General features: G+C 37.8%; 1 protein-coding gene across 1 annotated transcript in view; it reads right to left on the reverse strand.

Annotated features, from left to right (window-relative positions):
• The window catches only part of TEX26 (testis expressed 26), an 18622-nt gene continuing 580 nt past the window's right edge, over positions 1-18042 (reverse strand). The window contains exons 2-8 of the mRNA XM_072404425.1: positions 16619-16820; positions 13941-14022; positions 12332-12494; positions 9564-9720; positions 6338-6514; positions 2390-2551; positions 1-2295 (exon numbers count right to left, since the gene is read on the reverse strand). Coding sequence (XP_072260526.1) covers positions 2204-2295; positions 2390-2551; positions 6338-6514; positions 9564-9720; positions 12332-12494; positions 13941-14022; positions 16619-16820 — 1035 coding nt within the window. The 3' untranslated portion in view covers positions 1-2203. The remainder of the gene's footprint in view (positions 2296-2389; positions 2552-6337; positions 6515-9563; positions 9721-12331; positions 12495-13940; positions 14023-16618; positions 16821-18042) is intronic.

An 18042-nucleotide genomic window follows, 5' to 3' on the forward strand; every position in this document is an offset into this window, starting at 1 on the left:
TAGTGTTTAAGGTACATTGTCTTTATTAGATTGTAGTAACAAATGCACTGAGGTAGGCAAAATTTAAATGTAATTCTTTAAAACTAATAAAATATCACACAAAGTCCACACAGTTCATATAGCTCGTACAGGCTAAGGCTATAACATTATGACAGCAGATTTTGCTGTTTGAAGATCCTGATAAGGGTTGAAGTTTTTTTAAAAGTGATTCCTGAAGCTCCACCATGTACTGTGGGTTTTTCTGGCACCCCCTACATACTATTGTGTCCTTCATTGCTATCGGAGCCAGCGAAAGGAGCCAGGAACCTGACATTCCTAATGGTGCCTTCTTGTTAAAGAAGGCAAAGACTAGAGGTAAAAAGGTTAAGCATACATTTAATTTCTTGAAAGTGTTCATCCAAAGGGTCAATTACCCTATGTAATAAACTTGTTGAAGCTTGATGCTTATGTAAGTAATACATTAAGGAAAATGTTCATAAATACTTGTAAATGTTAATCTGTTGCAGGATAATTTTCATTTAAAAGAAAATAAAAGGCTACCCCTTGACACGATACAGTACAGACACCTTTACATAAAGGTTCGTTCACACATAATATTAGAAAATATTTTATATTACATTTTGTATTTTTGAGTTTTATGATCACTTAAAGACTGATATAGAAAATATAGCAAGGAAAGATGATGTAGCCTCAGATGATCATAAATCACCACTATAGCTGGTTAAAGACTGATATAGAAAATATAGCAAGGAAAGATGATGTAGCCTCAGATGATCATAAATCACCACTATAGCTGGTTGTACCATGACCCTGTAATAAAATACAGAGCAGTAACAAATTTCACACAAGTACATATACGTAAATCTTGCAAAGCAGAATGTTGGATTTTGCTGGCTAAGCACTGTCAAAAAATTTTACGTATGGAGGTTGCATCGTTTAAGTGAATGATTGTGGTCTGATGAATAATTTGCGTTGGGACCTGGCAAAGAGAGTACAGCCCAAAAAAGGTAATCTATATTACAACCATTACTGGAGGACCTGTACTGTGCATAGGTAAAATTATATCTCCTGATAAGGAAGGCTTAGCCGGTGTGCCCCCGGAAAAGGACTCTGCTGGGGGGGGGGGGGGGGGGCGCACTGACCAGAGCCATGGACCATGTCTCTGGAGAAAACCTAATTGCAGGTCTGAGCCTGGTCTGAGTGGGCGGGTTCTGGCATGATGACGTCACTCTGGGGGAAGTTTCTTCCCCTTTGAATGCCCGTGTGTCCCTGAGCATGCGCAGTCCGGAGTCAATAAAATTAGAGGTCTGTGAGCTCCAAAAGGTTGCCGACCACTGCTGTAGATTGCTGTAAGAAAACGCTGGCTGCTTTTCTAGAAGTACAGAATATAACTGAGTATTGAATTTTAACAAGAATGACACCTAAGACTGTTGATCCAGGAAACATCCAATTGCCTTGTGGGACTGGGAAGAAATTTTTTTCCCTCTTGGAGAAAACAATGTTTCTAAAGGTTTTTTTACCTTCCTCTGGATCAACTATGTCCATATGGTTTCATCCGGGCAATGTTTATTTCCCTAGAGGTTGAACTTGATGCACTTTTTGTCATACTGACTATATAACTGTATGTTTTTACAAAGAACACCTTGCAATTGTTGCTAGTAATGGAAAGTTTGTGCAACTAGTAAAATTTGATAAAAAGTCTGAAAAATGTCCTACCCAATCTGTTTTTTTATCTCCTGCTAGAACTTGTCCACTATTTATGGTTTGCTGTACCAGTCTAACTGGATGTCTGATTAGGTTAACTGGTGAGAATGCAAAGACATTTTGAGTATTGTGTTATTACCATGGGTGACCAAGGAAATGCATGACAATATTATGACATGGACATTACTTCCCATTAAAAAAAAAAAAAAACACAGCTACAGAGCTGTATTACAGCACCAAATGTATTACAGAACAAATCATACTGCAACAGAAATCCAAATCTATTTCTTGTGAAAATCAAATTTTGCCAGTGAAGGGAAGGAGGATCTCTATGGGTTATTACTTATAATAGAATTACATGAGTAAAATCTATTTCATGAAATAAGCAATCAAAACCATAGTCTGTTCTTTTTTGTGCCAGATTTTCACAGCAATCACTACAGAAGAAAGAATTGTCACACAAAGATTAGCACTAGAGAGTTACGTCTTCTTCCAGGCATCACTTTAATTTGGTCTGAGTTGATTTAGTTTCTAAGCGCTGATTGTCATTTTTCCGTAAGGCTTTTAGAAACTTCTCAAGCATTCTTCTTTCTGTCAGTTGCAAGAAATCTCATGTAAGTCACTCAAAAAAGCAATTTCTTTTCCAGAAAGATCACGATATAGAGATAATAAAGACATCCATTACCTTCATTAGGGACACTCTGCAGATGACTCGCCAGCTCTGCGGGATCCAGTGAAGCTACAAGACCAGAAAGGTCAACATATTCTTTACCGAAATGCCTCTGATATGTGGTCAGTTGAGTTTTGTTTTGTTGGTTTCGGATATGAGCATATGTCACTGTAGGAACTGAAATGCCATGGGAAATTAAATAAAACCAGTTTAAGACAATGAGCTGTGCGTATAAATCATCTTGGGTATAAAAATTGTGCAGATGATACCATTAAACAAAGACTATACAGAGGGGACCACACACAGATCTGATTGAAAGAAGCAAAGCTTGCATCTAGTGCCTGAAAAGTCAGATATAAGTCACCGGCTGGTGTTTAGGAAAAGTTTAACAGATTGTTAGTTCTCGTCAACAGCCATGTTAGGAAACCTTTTACCGATTATTTGTAATAAATTTGCCATTTGAATAACACTAAACTCCACACAGATATAAAGGACACATCTTTACTTTGTATTTTTATTTATTTGATATTTGAAACTATTCCTTTCTTTTTACTATTGTTTTTAATTTAATGTGCAATGACACAAATTTATTCTTGGTGTCAATCTCTTGAAGACTACTGTACAATCAGAGAGGGGGATTCAAACATAATGAGTGAAAGAGATGCGCTACAAGCAATGCATTAATAAGAGGAGAAAAAAAATGACATAATGTTGAGCTCATCAGTGTGCTTCTTCTCCTTTCACTCTGCAGTGGCAATATGGGGAGGAGACCTGTAGGTTAATGTGAAACAGCAGCAGGACCCCTCCTATCCTACACAGGATTTTGCTGTATTATACATGTAGCCTGAACCTAACACCATTTAAAATATTGAATTAGAGAAAATTTTAGGCATATTGTAAGTAATATTAATAATAAACAGTATTTATATAGCTCCATCATATTAGGTAGCGCTGTACAGTAAATAGGGGTTAAAAATGACAGGCAGATACAGAAAGTGACACAGGAGGAGTTGACTCTGGCCCGAAGAGCTTACAATCTAACTAAAAAAAACAAAAAAACATTAGTGTTATGATGCCAACACTACTCTGAAAGAAGAAACAGGAAAGGTGTTCCTAAAGCAGACATTAAATTTCACTTTAAAATTTGGTGATGCGGCAGGTTTTTTGCAGATAGGGACAAAATTGCTGAGCTGCTCATGTGTGTAGGCAGCTGCCAGGACTGAACAAACTCCTGTGTGCCTACGCTGGAGATATAGGATTCCAGTCTGGCCAATCATGATGGCCAAAGATTGAAACCAAGAAATGAAAAGATGGTGGACCTGAAACAGAATAAGGACAGGTAAGTGTTTTTAAAACAATGTAACCAGGCAGATTATTGCAGAATGGACATCTTCTATCCTCTCTGTAGTAAAAGACCTGATTTTTGTAGCATGTAGTTTTTTTGTAAAAAGGGTTTAGTTCTGCTTTAAATGTCAAGGTAGCACATAGGTTCAGAAAGAAGTCTATTAGATCATCAAATACTAGACTCTCCTATGAATTGAATTCCTTGGCACTGTGTCTTATTTTTATGAATAAGGTTTTTTTGATTGAGGATATCATACGTTATATTATTTGTCCCTTTGCATTGCCTTATGACAACAGTTACCAAGGGTTAATGCAACACATAGAAAGTTTGATATGGCTTGGTAAATAAATAGGACAGGACCACTAGGTGGCAATACTGGGCCATATGTGTTAAATGAGAACACTGACATATTACAGTGAGGCTGATTTACAAAAGTACTTTATATAGGCTGGTCACCAAGAAAGTGCATTATCCATTTGCAAGGAATATTTAACTTTGCTTTAATAGTTGTGAAACTAAACATGCAAAGAATGCCCAATCACATGCAAAGAAAAGAATAAAGAACATGATTTTTGCTGGTACATGACTGGATGGTTGAAGTTAGCAGAGCTTTGTCTGATTCACTAAGCTGACAACTAAAGGGGGTCACTTCTTGTTTCTTAGTGAACAACCTATAATCCCACTAAACCTAATATTTGAAAAATTGTGTCCAGGCAGGACATGTCCCTTTTGCAATAAAATAAATGTACCTGTTTTTAACCTTGCTCAGGCATGGGCACTGCCATCCTCCCCTGGTTCCTAATTTAGCCAGGCTGGCATTCCCAGCATCCAGGGGCATGTGATACTTTGAGTAAAAGATTTCAAACAGAAGCAACATCTCTCCTGCAAAAATGAACCTGCCTGTTCACATTTTTTTTTCTCTGCTTAATTTACTTCCTCTTTAATGAGTTGGTATTCCATACATGTATTATCTAGAGTATTATCAATACCACTGCAAGGAAGATGTTTTGTACATTTTTAAATGGCTTAGACATTTAGATAGGTGGATGATAGATGATAAGTACAATAATTAGATGATCATAACTGACTGGCTGCAGCAATATATATATATATATATATATATATATATATATATAGTGTGTTTTGTAATGTGTCAGCTTCATGAATAAGGGCAAATGCATCAAGGCGTTTGACACTGTAAGCCTATGAAACCTGAATAATAGCCTCCTGGTGTTTCATCACATACGTAATCTCCTAACTTGTTTCTTGTGCATTTGAGTTTACATTAGGTCAAACCTGAGGAAACCTGCAGTGCTGTGATTGTAGCCAGTGTCTGGCAGTAGCACTAATTGTTGCTTCCTAAAATAAGTAGAAAAAACAAAGGGTCAAGGAAAAGAGTCTACTATTTAAAAAGTATTTAGGTCATTGAGTGACATGACAACAAGGGACTAGCATTCTAACATGGGGTTGTCAGCAATGGCATCCTCCACATTTTGTCATTGGACATTTCAATAAAGGATCCATCTGCCTGTTTTTTTGCGCCTGATTTTTTAAAGCTCTCCAAGGTTCTCCAGTCAAGCTGGGTGATCCATCAAACCTAAAATGGTAAATGTTTTGAATCTTGGACCAGATCCATTCCAAGTTTGCTGGATCACCCAACTTCACTGATGAAAGTGTTTCCTCTCCAGCCTTGGAGAGCTTTAATACATCAGGCCCATTGTGAGGACCACTGCATAGAACCAGCACATGTCACTTCTATTTTTCTTTTTAATACAGTATACAAACATATACGTCATGTACTGTACATTCAACAAACCCTTGCCTTGAAATCCCAGTATTGGCAAGTCCTCTATTGTCCTCATGTTTATATTATGCAACTACATCATGTAAGAGAAATCCAGAAGTGGCCAGATGACACTTTTACATAGCATAAAGTCAGGTGGATTATTAGGGTTGCTGCCAGGCAGAGAGGCCTTACTTAAATGTGTGTCGGGGCAAAATAGGACTAAATGAACAGTACATCTCTGCAGCTTATGCATATTTTCCTATATTTTGTTTCTTTAAAATATACTGCCAGTACAGAAATGTACCTAATAATTCTGCTAGATATCCAATGAGCTCCTCACTTCCAGTAGTGAGCTAACAACACTGCTGATTCTGCGCTTACGTTCTTTTAAGAACTTTAATTAAAGCCAAACTCTAGCCTCACCTTCAGTCTTTATTACAGACTAGCCAGTACTGAAATGGTTGAATTGGCTGACTTTACTGCACACTTTGACCCCCTCACAATGTGAATTTGAAATAGATAGTCCATCTCATTTCCTTCCAGGAGGACATCCAGCATCATCTAGCTCTTTCTTCCTCGGTCACTAACCTGCCCTATTCATTTAATGGATTTTAGATGTTTCATGCATGGAGGCTCAGTATCTCATGTAGAGTGGCGGTATATAACACCGCTTTCTGTTTTCAGAAACCAATGTACAGAACCTTGCCAATCCCTCCCACCAGGCAAAGTCTGCCTGTAACACAGGGACTTAGACCCAAATTCATTGGATCAAAAATCTAACATTTACCAGGCCATGATACATGTTACTAAATATGATCCTGATAGAACATACCAGCTCCTTTTGCTGCAAGACGCCTTGTTGAGTAACATCCATATTTGTGAGTGACGTCATCCAGTTCTGGAGCTCGTGGCTGGATTTGATAATGAAATCGTGACTCCGTGGCGAGAGGTTTAGGGAGTTCTTTTCTCCAGTCTGGTGCAGCATCTACAGCATATTTAACTTGATAACCTGTATATGACAATAAACCAGAGATGGATTAATGAAAAAAGAGAGAATTTGGCCCAAAGCATGGTATAGGTTTGGCACTCCACACCCCCTTTCCATTGACATTCATAAGGATAGCAATCGGGACAAAGGAGTTTCCCCTTCTGCATCCTGTACCGGCACAGCATGACATATGACAATAACAGTCTTAGAGTACATCTTCCTTTTTGTGACCAATTTCCCTTTTACTGAATAAAGTGATTGTGATTGCTGCCCCCTCCTCACTTAGTTTGCCTAGCAGGAAATGCAGCTGTGTACAAGTTGGCAATCGAAAAACCAGATCCTTCAGTTTCCTGGCATGATTTTGGATCACGTTTTCAGTACAGGGACTGCAGTATACTGTTGGCCACTAATGTTTTGATGGCGCTGTTCCGCAGAAACAGCTGTTATGTCTGCTTGCTAAACTAAATTACACATTGAGATGTCTCTGCTGCCTGCTCCCTGGAACTGAGCCAGATATCTGCAGGTGCTGCTAGAGGAAGGCTGGCCTGTTTGTGGAGGTAAGTATAAAAAAAAAAAAAAAAAAATCAGGAATTTTAAAAAATCCGGAACTCCTCAGGTCTGGAGGTTACCAGATATTGTCAACCTGTATTAGACAATGTATATGGAATAAATATGACTGATATTATTGAAAAAGTATTGTCTGTTGAGCTCTATTACACTGATACATAACATACTGAACAGACGCCTTTCTGGAAAGCCAAACTGGCCGTAAAACACTAAACTAATAATTTAGAAAAAAAATATAGGAGTCTATTTACATTACTGTGAATTTACTGTATAATGCCCACAAAAACTTGATGCATCATTAAGTCCTAAGTGTGTTCTAAATATTTTTAGATGTTAGGTACCAGAACACACAACAAAACCCCTATTTATTACACAGTAAATGTAAAGCTACGTACACATGTCAGATGAATATCGTCGAATAATTACCTCGGGGTTATTGGACAAGACTCTGTTGTTAGAAAGGATCGTGATAGATCCTTTTCTAACGACAATTATTGAATGTGTGTACGTAGTCTAACATTTGACAGTTGCCAGATAATTCATTTGAACATATAACACATATACATTCTCTTTCAGGCTTGCCTATATCACACGGTGTGCCAATAATTAAAGGAATAAACAGGCAATACAGTTTACTATACCTACACCAAAGACCTTAATTTAGAACATAGTGGCCTATGTATATTAAAATTTGTATGTAAAAGTTTGTAATTGGCCTTGAGATAGCTGGTATGATACAAGATAGTTGCTTTTTATTTCCTCAACCACCTAAAGGATTTATTACTGGTGCGTTGTCCTTGTAAAAGGAAAATCTGTTAATATCTAACAATGTTGGCGTTGTCAGAGCTGTAAAATAAGCATTCAATTTTATTAGTAGCTATAAACATGGTCACTTCACCAGACACATGTCATTTGAAGGGTTTCAATGTCTTACAGCTTAATGTCACTCATCAGAAACTATGTGGCCAGATGACCTAATTGGCTACAAATTGCAAGAATTCTTCAAGCAGGTCTTCAAACTACAACGTTGATTGTAACCTGAAAAGAATTGTACAAAGATTGTACAAGCAGATTGCGGCTGACTTTTAGATGTCTCTGGGATGTTATTTATCAGAATACACCAGAAGTCTGGAAATACACTAAGAACAGCACAAGGCTCCTGGAAAGACTCAGAAATTCAGATTTTACCCTGTTCGTGACAGTAAAAGAATTATATGGTGTATTTTATTAGGACTGGCAGTACTTTTACCATAGAGTTGTAAAATATTGTCATTTGAGATGCAAATAGTGCACAAAAGAATTATTTAAGAAAACCTAATAACCATCTGGATTGTTAAATGCTATCAGAAAAGAATACTGGTTCAATATGTAATCGGTTCCATGGGTATAGTATTGCATAGTATTCCTTACCTGGAAATAGAGATTAACTGCCCTATCACACAGTGCATATATTCAGCTTACACACCCTTATCTGACGAGACTACAGGTGCAAATGCTGATCACATATTTGTAACTGACAACTCCAGATAGGAAATTACTCATCTTTCATAGCTTAATACTGCTGGAGGCAATTCATAGGCAATACTGGAGATGTGATGGCAGGTTTAAAGATGATGCAGTATTTCTCCATGTATTACTATCATTCTTTATAGATATTACTGATTGACAGAACTTGTTATACTCTACAGAGAGCCAAAACTATATTTCTTGTTTTGAATAAAATACATATATAATAGACTGTTGCTGTCTGTACCTTAAGATGCAGGTAACAGAACTGTAGTAGGCCATTTATCATCCAACTAAAAATGTATACTGCTGTAAATAAAACGTATGGATAAGTAATGTGATCGCCGTTTTCCCACACACCTCATTTGGCTTCCATTTCCAGCATTCCAAGGATGAGATAATGGTAGATAATCTTATGGATGCCCATTTATTACAACAAGCTCTGCTATTTATTGATGCTTTTTTGCAAAAGTGGCTTTTCATGGGATATTTAAAAAGACAATCAGAAATGCATTATGCGGCACCTCAAAAAGCTTAGAAAATAGAATAGTCATCAAGTGATCATAGTGATCAAAGTGTCATGTTTACTGGATACATAGTTAGTCAGGCTGAAAAAAGACATGTCTATTAAGTTCAACCACTAGGGGAATAAACATATCCCAGATATGCATAGTTGATCAAGAAGTATGCAAAAAACCCTTATAAACTCTGGTTCAATTTGCTCCAACAGGGCAAAAATAACTCCTTCCTGATCCTGTGGGACAGTTGGATGTTCCCTGGATCAAAAGCTTGTGGCGTCTTTACTTTCAAATTTTAATAATTACATTCTGTGCTTCAAGAAAAGCATCCAGCTTACTTATCTATAGGACGTGGTGGACGTGGTGCTTATGTGGAGATTGAATATAAATTCTCTATATGGACTATTTATATGGGTTATGTTCCTGGAGTACAGAGCCTTCATATATGTTCCTGTCAAAAAGGTTTTACTCAGTCATACCTTGTGGTATCCCTAGATAGTCCCCTTTGTATGTAGTGAGATACTGTGATGCCATTACTCTCTGCACCTCTGCAATAGATGGCGGCTTAATCCAAGAAGAGCGGCTGTCTTCTGAAATCTTTTTCTCTTGATGAGGTAACCGCCAAGCTGCAAAAGTCTGAAGATAAAAAGTATTTACTAAAGGTTACTATTAGCCATAAGGCATAACATTGCAAACTGTTTCTACCATGATGACCTTGATAAAGTGTTTTTTGGTTTTTATTTTGGTACTTTATTATCTGCAAACTAAACATGTGAAAAAGGATTAAAATATTAAAGAAAAAGCCACATAAACAAACAAAGAAAGACATCCAAAAAAAACAAGACTTCTCTTCTCCTGTCTGCCCACTAAATTCCAGAGCAAGCTATGTGGTAATGTCAGGTATGCTGGCAAAAAGCTCTGGATGGAGACACTTTGTTGGACTGGATTACCTGGCTCGTCTTATTCTCTACTGATGCCTACAGACTTCCTCAGATTATTGAGGATGACATTATGATTATTGTGGATTTCCTTGAGATGCCACATCTTTGAACTCGTTTATATGGCAGACAGACATCATCTCCTGATTCTGCCCACACCATCACAGTTGCTAAAAATGCTAATGACAACCTGTTAATACATTATTAAAATGGACTCTGAAATCCATCTCTAATAAGGGGGGTACCAGATATCCATCCCATTACAATTCAGAATGAGACCCATTTCTCAAAAAGGGCTAGGTAAGGCTAGAAATAAAGACACAAAACAAGAAAAAATGTTGTAAAAATTTGTTTTCAAATATTATTTACCTTTAACTGGACCAGTGATGTCCACAAAAGAGGTCTCACTGCATCCCATTTCTGGCAGCTTTAACCACATAATGTACACAGCACTGGAGAAATATTTCCTTGTTTACAGACCACTGCTAGGATTTCTCTTAGTTTAATAATGCAGAGTAATATTTTGACTAAGAAATATCTGTCCAGGGCTTTGTTTATAGATTTAAGAGAGCTTTGCCAACAATTTAGTATACAGAGAAGTGTTCTGGCTGGGGAGCATTGCCAGAAGCTAAATTGTTTTAATGGAGGGGATGCGGTCAGTCAAACAATGTTCTGATAGGAAGGGGGGTGGCCATGAAAAAAGAAATCTGATGGGTGAGAAGTGGCCAGAGGGAGTGGCGGCATAAACTAGTTGTTTGTATAGGAGAAAGTCCCAATTCGCCATCATGTTTGAACTAACAAGCCAGTGGCTTTGTTTACACCTATACAAGAGCACTAATAGCAGCACTGAGATCTGGCACACATCATGCCCACACTGTGCACTGGGGGCCAGCAAGGTTTAAAATAAGTCCTATTTTGTTGTTCAGTTTAAAACATTGCACATTAGCAACATTTCCAAAAATTATTATTGTTTTTGTTTTAACAACTAAACACGATGAGTTACACGGCTGTAACATGTGCCTTGAATTGTTGAATTGTTGTGCACAAAGTTTTCTTTGTTGAATATTGTGTGCACAGTGCAGGTGGCTTTGGAGAACACATAGCAGGAATGTCAAACTTCTAGTTGATTTATTTCATGTTACATATTCAGAAACTTTCTGGAAAGTACATCTTACGAACTTTGATTTTGTTTTTGTTGTTTATTTGTAATAAACTACAAGTTCATCTTTAAATCACCCCTCCATCTCCAATATACACATCCAGGTACCAGCTCTTTACATAGATCTATACCTAATTCTTCCCAGTACTGGTCTAACCATGCTTGCCCAGCAACACTCTATACACTTGAATGAGTTGCAACAATACCAGTAAGGGTATGACCCCTTTACGTCTATGAGACATTGGTACAAAAGCCTGGTTAGCCAGGCTATTACAGTCCAGAAGGTTTCAGCTAAAGGAGGTAAATATGTAGGGTAGAATGTGTGTATTGAGTATGTGATAAATAGAGCATCCTAACTAATAGACAGGATGAATCTCCCTGATGGGTATGCATGCAGTAAAAAAAGCATCACAGGGGTTCTAATCCTTACCATTCTATAAAAAAAAAATAAAAAAAATAAAAAGTTTTGACTTTAAATACACTTTAAAAAGCACAAAATTGGGATACAATTGGAATCTAGTAAACTGTGATGTCATCCAAAAACTGCTTATTTTGAATAGTTTAAATATATTTGTTGGTAATATACTTAATACCTATTTTTTACTAGCCTTTCTTTCTTCAGACAAAGAACATGTTCCCTGGTACAATGTAAAATGTCTGCTGCCCCCTGGACTGATTAGCACCTGAAATCTTCTTATATATGAAATCTTGATATAGAAAGTGCTTCTCAAAATGCTTTCATTGTTTTACAGATTTTATTCATATAAAAAAAATATTGAATCTGTGTTTGAATGTTCCTTCCATTTACTCTACAACTAAATCTATGAAGGAAATACAATAGTAATAAAAAATAAATCATATATGGATAATCAGGTTATCTCAATGTAGTTCTGCTGGTAAATTATTAAACTGTTGTACCTAGTTTTTCCAAAGGGTTGGTGTAATCATGATCTCCTACCCTCCTAAAGGGCAGTTTAAGCAGTTTGAAAAAAAATGTTCACCAGTGTACAAATGCCCAGGGGCTTGATTTGAATCTTTCATTTCAGATATTTACAAAGCTGGGAAGAGTAGGAAAATCAGACAGCTTTTTATTGTCTCACTGTTGTCTAATTTTTATTGGATACTAAAATTTGGCATACAAAGGATTTACCTTATCAGGGTGAGGCCGGTGATTTCTGGCTCCTGATGATGTTGCCGCCCTGATGGGTTCAGTTTTAAAATATGGTTTCCAACCAAACTCATCACTGTACATGCTTATTCCAATGGGATCACACAAATAATATGGGTTCCTGTAGCTTTTAGATGTCTTGGGGCTGAGAAACAATAACAAGATGAACACAAAAAAAAAATCATAATAGGCCAATAGTAACAAAAGCTATCAGTTACATTATGTGAATAGATTTGACACATACCCGTGGAAGGTGACCTTTCTGGTGACAGCTTTGTTCATTGACTAAACTATATATTTATAAATATAGCAGACAGTACCATTATCTAAATAGAAACCTGTATACCATTTACTTGTGTGGGACTGATCAGTCTGTTTAACAACTGTTTTACTCAGACTCCATTGTGAAATACACAGGTGATATACAGGGGTTACAGGCACACAGTCAAGTAGGGTCAATTTTTACCTTAAGTGGGAGGAAAAAACAAAACAGATTGTATTAATAGTTCCAAATATATAATCACCACTGCAATCATGGCTACTGTTTTACTTTGATGTATACCCCTATGTCGATTATGCCAGTTCCCTGATAAGCAATAAGTTTCTAGAGAAGTGCCAATGACATTTTGCTTTTCACACTAAAATTGATTTTTTGTTTCACTAAAATTGCTCCAAAAATGATTCTCTCCAGACAATGTACTGTACTATAGTGTAGCTTTGGGGTCACATTTCCATTTTTTAAAACAATAACCAGCAGACCCAAATTGTGCCAAGGGGTGACATTTTGCAGTTTATGCAGTGTAGCATGCGTAAACTTGCCATCAATGTTTTAGTTACACTTAAGCATCCTCTCTCCTTTAGGCTCTTTACAAATTCTCATTTTTTTTTACATTTTTTTCAAAACATAACTTTTTGGCCCATCTTCAGTCCAATTATGTACTGCCTGTTATCTTTCCGTGGCGAAAGGTTCTATGTAGTGAAAACAACACCATGGAATGATGTAGGCTATGTATCATGCTCTTGTGTGTTCATAGAGTGTGTCCTAGGTTGCCCTGGGCTTACCAGTCCACTGTTTACCAGTCCAGCTCTATTTACCCTGAATTAAGAGTGGCAGCCACAGTCAGTCGAGGACAAAAAGAAGGTAAGTACTTCTTTGAGAACATTTTAGGCATGTTGGGGTGTTTACCTGACCATGGAACACAGCCTAGTTGTTCTTTGATCATCCAGCCATTCATTCTGGGGCATTGCTGGACCTAGAGTAGATCCCCAAAATATCTTTTGAGCAAGTGTATGCAATGGCTTATATACTGAGCTTTTTTTTTTCCAGCAAAGCCATGCCCAAATACCCAGGAGCATGATACCTATGTGTGAGAGCATACCTGCTCTAAAATGTGCAGATAGGACCACCCAGGCCTTTCTCTTGTTCTTGTTGGGGATGGCCTAACCTGCATTTGTGATGGATAAATCAATAAAAATATGCAGTCATGATCAGTGTTGATCATCCTGTTGAATAAGAGAGAGAAGATGTAATTTTCTAAACTGCTAATCATCTGCACATGCGAACCCGGAACAAGAGGAAAATGTGACTTACCGTACAGCAATAGTTGGAGAGGAGGCCTTCTGGGGGTAGTCCCGATTCATTGATGTTTCATACGGATCCCATAGGTTCCCTCCTTTATAAATAATGAATGACATTCTTTAAAATTGGTCACACAGAAACAATCTAAAATGTTCTTCATATTTGCACACAACTTTTATTGTGAGGATCAACTCTGGTCATATAGAGAAGGGTCTAATGGTATAGTTAGGAATAGACATTTCATCCAGCTGTTTACCTTCAGAAGTTGACTGATTTGCAATCAAGCAATCTGCATTATCTGGTATCTTTGCTCTGTTATAGACTGTAAGAGCTCTCAAGATGTGGAAAACCGCTTATATTTTTACAGCTAAAACAATCTATTTATAAAAGGGAATCTGTTGTTCCCTCAAACATTCCCTGGTGTGAATGAAGAAATACTGCCAATGAAACACATGGACCTATAAGAGAATGTTTGATGAAACTAAAGCTAAACCCAGCTGACTCAACTGTCCGTGTTCCAGCGCTAACATCTTCCTTCTCTCCTTCCTCTTCCAGATGATCTTTGGCCATCTTAATTGGTCATGCCAGGATGAGATAACCCTTGCACAGACGTGCAGGAATTCATTCATCCTGGTACACGCATGTAACTTAACTTTGATTTCAGAAACCTGGAACAATGGGCCTGATTTATCAAAGAAAGAAGATACACTTTCATAAGTAAAGCTGGGTTATCTAGCAAACCTGGAATTGATTTCTTCAAAGTAATTTGCTATTTGCTAGCAAATGTTTTAAATCCTGGACCAGATACATTCTAAGTTTGCTGGATCATCCAGCTTCTCTCCAGCCTTGGAGAGTTTTAATAAGTCAGGCCCAATCAGGCATTCAAATTTAAAAATGGAACTTTAGATCCACTTTAAAATAGTAGCTACTTTAAAACTTTTACATTTACCCAAACTTGATACCTTTCTGCACAAGACACATTTACCTACATCTTTGACATTGTATGCTGCCTGAATATACAGAATACACAGGAGCAGTACAGGGAAACATCCTACTGCTTCGCGTCCCTTATGGGGCTGAGCTTTCCCCTTATCTGAGACAAGATCGGAATACAACATGCAGCGAATGAACACAAACAGGACCTAAAGAAAATATTTCTGCTTACGTAGCTGGCAAAAAAGTAAAGTCTTTGTAACACTAATGAAATTATGTTATGTGGAATACTCTACATTAGCCTTTCTTCATTAGTCACAGCAAGACAGAGTCAGATACAAAAAGAGGGGTGAAGGTCACAGATGATGGTGATCAATGATGGGGAAAGAAGAGAAAGGTCATGTCTGTGTCACTTTGCTATCAGCATACATAAATATCTTTATTGCCTAAAGGTTAATAGAAACACTAAAAGATTTGGATAGGGAGAGGCATTGAATGTCTGAATTTAAAGTAGGTTCAGGCACACAGGTGTGTTGTACAGACTGTTTAAAAATACTTTTCTTACAATAGCTTCATACAATGGATAGGTCAGTTTATTCTGTAGTCAAGGATGTTGCTGAAAAGCTGCAGTGTTATCTAATCATTGTTATCAGTAATATTGTATGGGGGTGTTTTGTGCTGCAAAAACCATAAAATATATTGTGAGAGATTAGCATTAAACCTATTGTGTTGGATCTTTTTTTTCTGTTTTACTGTAATGACTGCAATCCCCTGCGAAGGTAAGCCCTGGAAATTGCTTTGTATTGGAATTGTTTTGTGAATAAAAGTGAACAGAATGCTCTGAAATTTGAACTAAAGCCTGAAATACCTCTCTGCAGTGTGTTTGATGCTACTACTTCACAAAAAAGAAAAAGAGAGAGAAACTAGGGTCAGCCTGTTCTTTTATGTTTGGCCCTAATCGGCCCAGTGAGCCAGAGAGGTATCAATTGCCTGAACATTCGTCTTGTGTGAAAGTCTTGTGTATATACATTGGTCTCCTAATGTTGTTCAGTGATCCAGAGGGCTGCTAGTGACAGCAGACCACAAATAACCATTGTTTCCCATGGGGAAAAGGGCAGCAGGACATCTTCCTATTTGTCTTTCCCTCTCTATGTGTCTGTTCAGAATTGGTAGATGAGGGATGGAGTGAACTAATATCATTTCTTCTAAAGTACTGATGAAGAAATGCGTTGAAAGAGACACAAATTTGTTAAATAACAAACGTAGGAATGCCTTAAAAACTTTAAAAAAATTATGATATTAATAAAAAAAGTTTTGAAAATATATTAAATAATCATATACATTTATAATTATGACAAGGCCAACCTGAAAACACCATTAAACCACAAAGTAGATTTTTTAAGGATTCCAAAATAGCTAAATATTTTCAAAAAGACAATTTTTTGTTGTCAGAAGAATTCAGACCTGCCCTGATTGTCATGATAATTAAACAAGCCAACACCCCAGCCAAGGAACACATCTTATACGGCACAGAGCTGTCACACTATAGAGATCCTCAATGACCGAATCTTCAGGTCCAGACAGGTATCTGTGAGCTTTATCAGTTGACTCAATCATTTTAAATCCAGCTGCATTCATTATGTCTTCTCACATGTTTAGATAATATTGTTCATTGTATCACCATGACATTGCAAAGCAGTTTATCAACGATACCAGGAAGATCATGTTCCTAAAGTTTTGTCAGATTAGCATCTTACCTAAGGCAGCCATAGCAGTTTTTGGTCTCTGTGGAGCTTTGTCTGCAGGTCTGGAAGGTTTCATACTATTACATAGCTTGGAGGATATAAGCAGGCATTCACTCAGGCAGTCACATTTCTCTTTTTCAGCCAACGACTTGCTTTTATCTTTCAAATAGTTTAGCTGTTCTATGAACTGTGGCTTCAGGACATCCCCATCAAGCTGCAGATAAAAATAGATGGTCCACATGAATTGATCTATATCGGACATACACTTTGAAATATTGACAGCTTTAGTAACCCTAAAATAAAAATCATATGTTTCATATAATAAAGATCATATGTTTCATCCAATACTGTACACATGTTCACTGATGGTAGCATGAGTGTTTTTTTTGCAAGCAAAACAATCAAGTACAAGAGCCCATCTATATCATTATACCAGCAATGATATAATTTCCCATAAAATGGTGATGAAGAATTACTTATCCATTAAGGGTTATACATCTGGTGTGACAGGGTGTCTCATGGCTTGGCTGGGATGGGATTGGATGGGATGTATATATAGCGCCCAGGCTAAGGATCCTTGTCTTTTAAGAGTTCCAGGGAACTGTGTGTTAGTCTACCAGACAGTTTGCGTCTAAAAAAAAGCCAGTTTTAAGGGTCCTGGTGCCGGCCAAAAAAGAGTTGGGAGAAATCCTTGGCAGGGTCATTAACTTTACTTAGAGAGTACAACTTCTCTATTTAGAGATTCAGCAGCAGCAGACTGTTGGGAGCTCAGTGGTTTACCAAAACCTAAAGGGAAAGGTGTTCCTGGGGAAAAAGCTTTAGAGTAGGCTATCAGCTTTTGTTTATGCAAAAGTACTTTGGCTGTACAGATACTCCTTACCTAATGACCAGGTTTGGTTCCAACAACCTGGTCATTAAGCGCATTGGTTGTTAAGTGAGGAGCATAGAAAAGAGCCGGTTGGCAGGGCTGAGAGCGAGCAGTGTGTGTCAGTGACAGGTTCACTGACAACCTGCAAATCCCGGTGTATAGGGCACTGTTACTCAGTGTACAGTGGTGATATAGAGTCCTGGCACCTTGCATAGGGTGCTGGTACTGGATGTACAGCCATGCGATAGAGCCCTGGCGCAGTGTATACAGTGCGGATGCCAGGAGTACAGTGAAGTCATAGAGCCCTGGCATGGTATATAGGGTGCAGATGCTAGGAGTACAGTAGTCATGTAGAGCCCTGGCACAGTGTATAGCATGCTGGTACAGTGTATAAGGTGCTCTTACTGTAAGCACTGCGCAGAGTATATGGTGCAAATGCTAAGAGTACAGTAGTCATATAGAGTTCTGGCACTGTGTTTAGGGAGTGGGTACTGGGCAAAGTGGTACCATAGAGCCCTGGCACAGTGTATGGGGTGCTGGTTCCAGGGGCCTAGTGATGCCATAGAGC

This window comes from Pyxicephalus adspersus, chromosome 1 (genome assembly GCF_032062135.1).
Source record: "Pyxicephalus adspersus chromosome 1, UCB_Pads_2.0, whole genome shotgun sequence".
In the NCBI taxonomy this organism is placed as follows: Eukaryota; Metazoa; Chordata; class Amphibia; order Anura; family Pyxicephalidae; genus Pyxicephalus; species Pyxicephalus adspersus.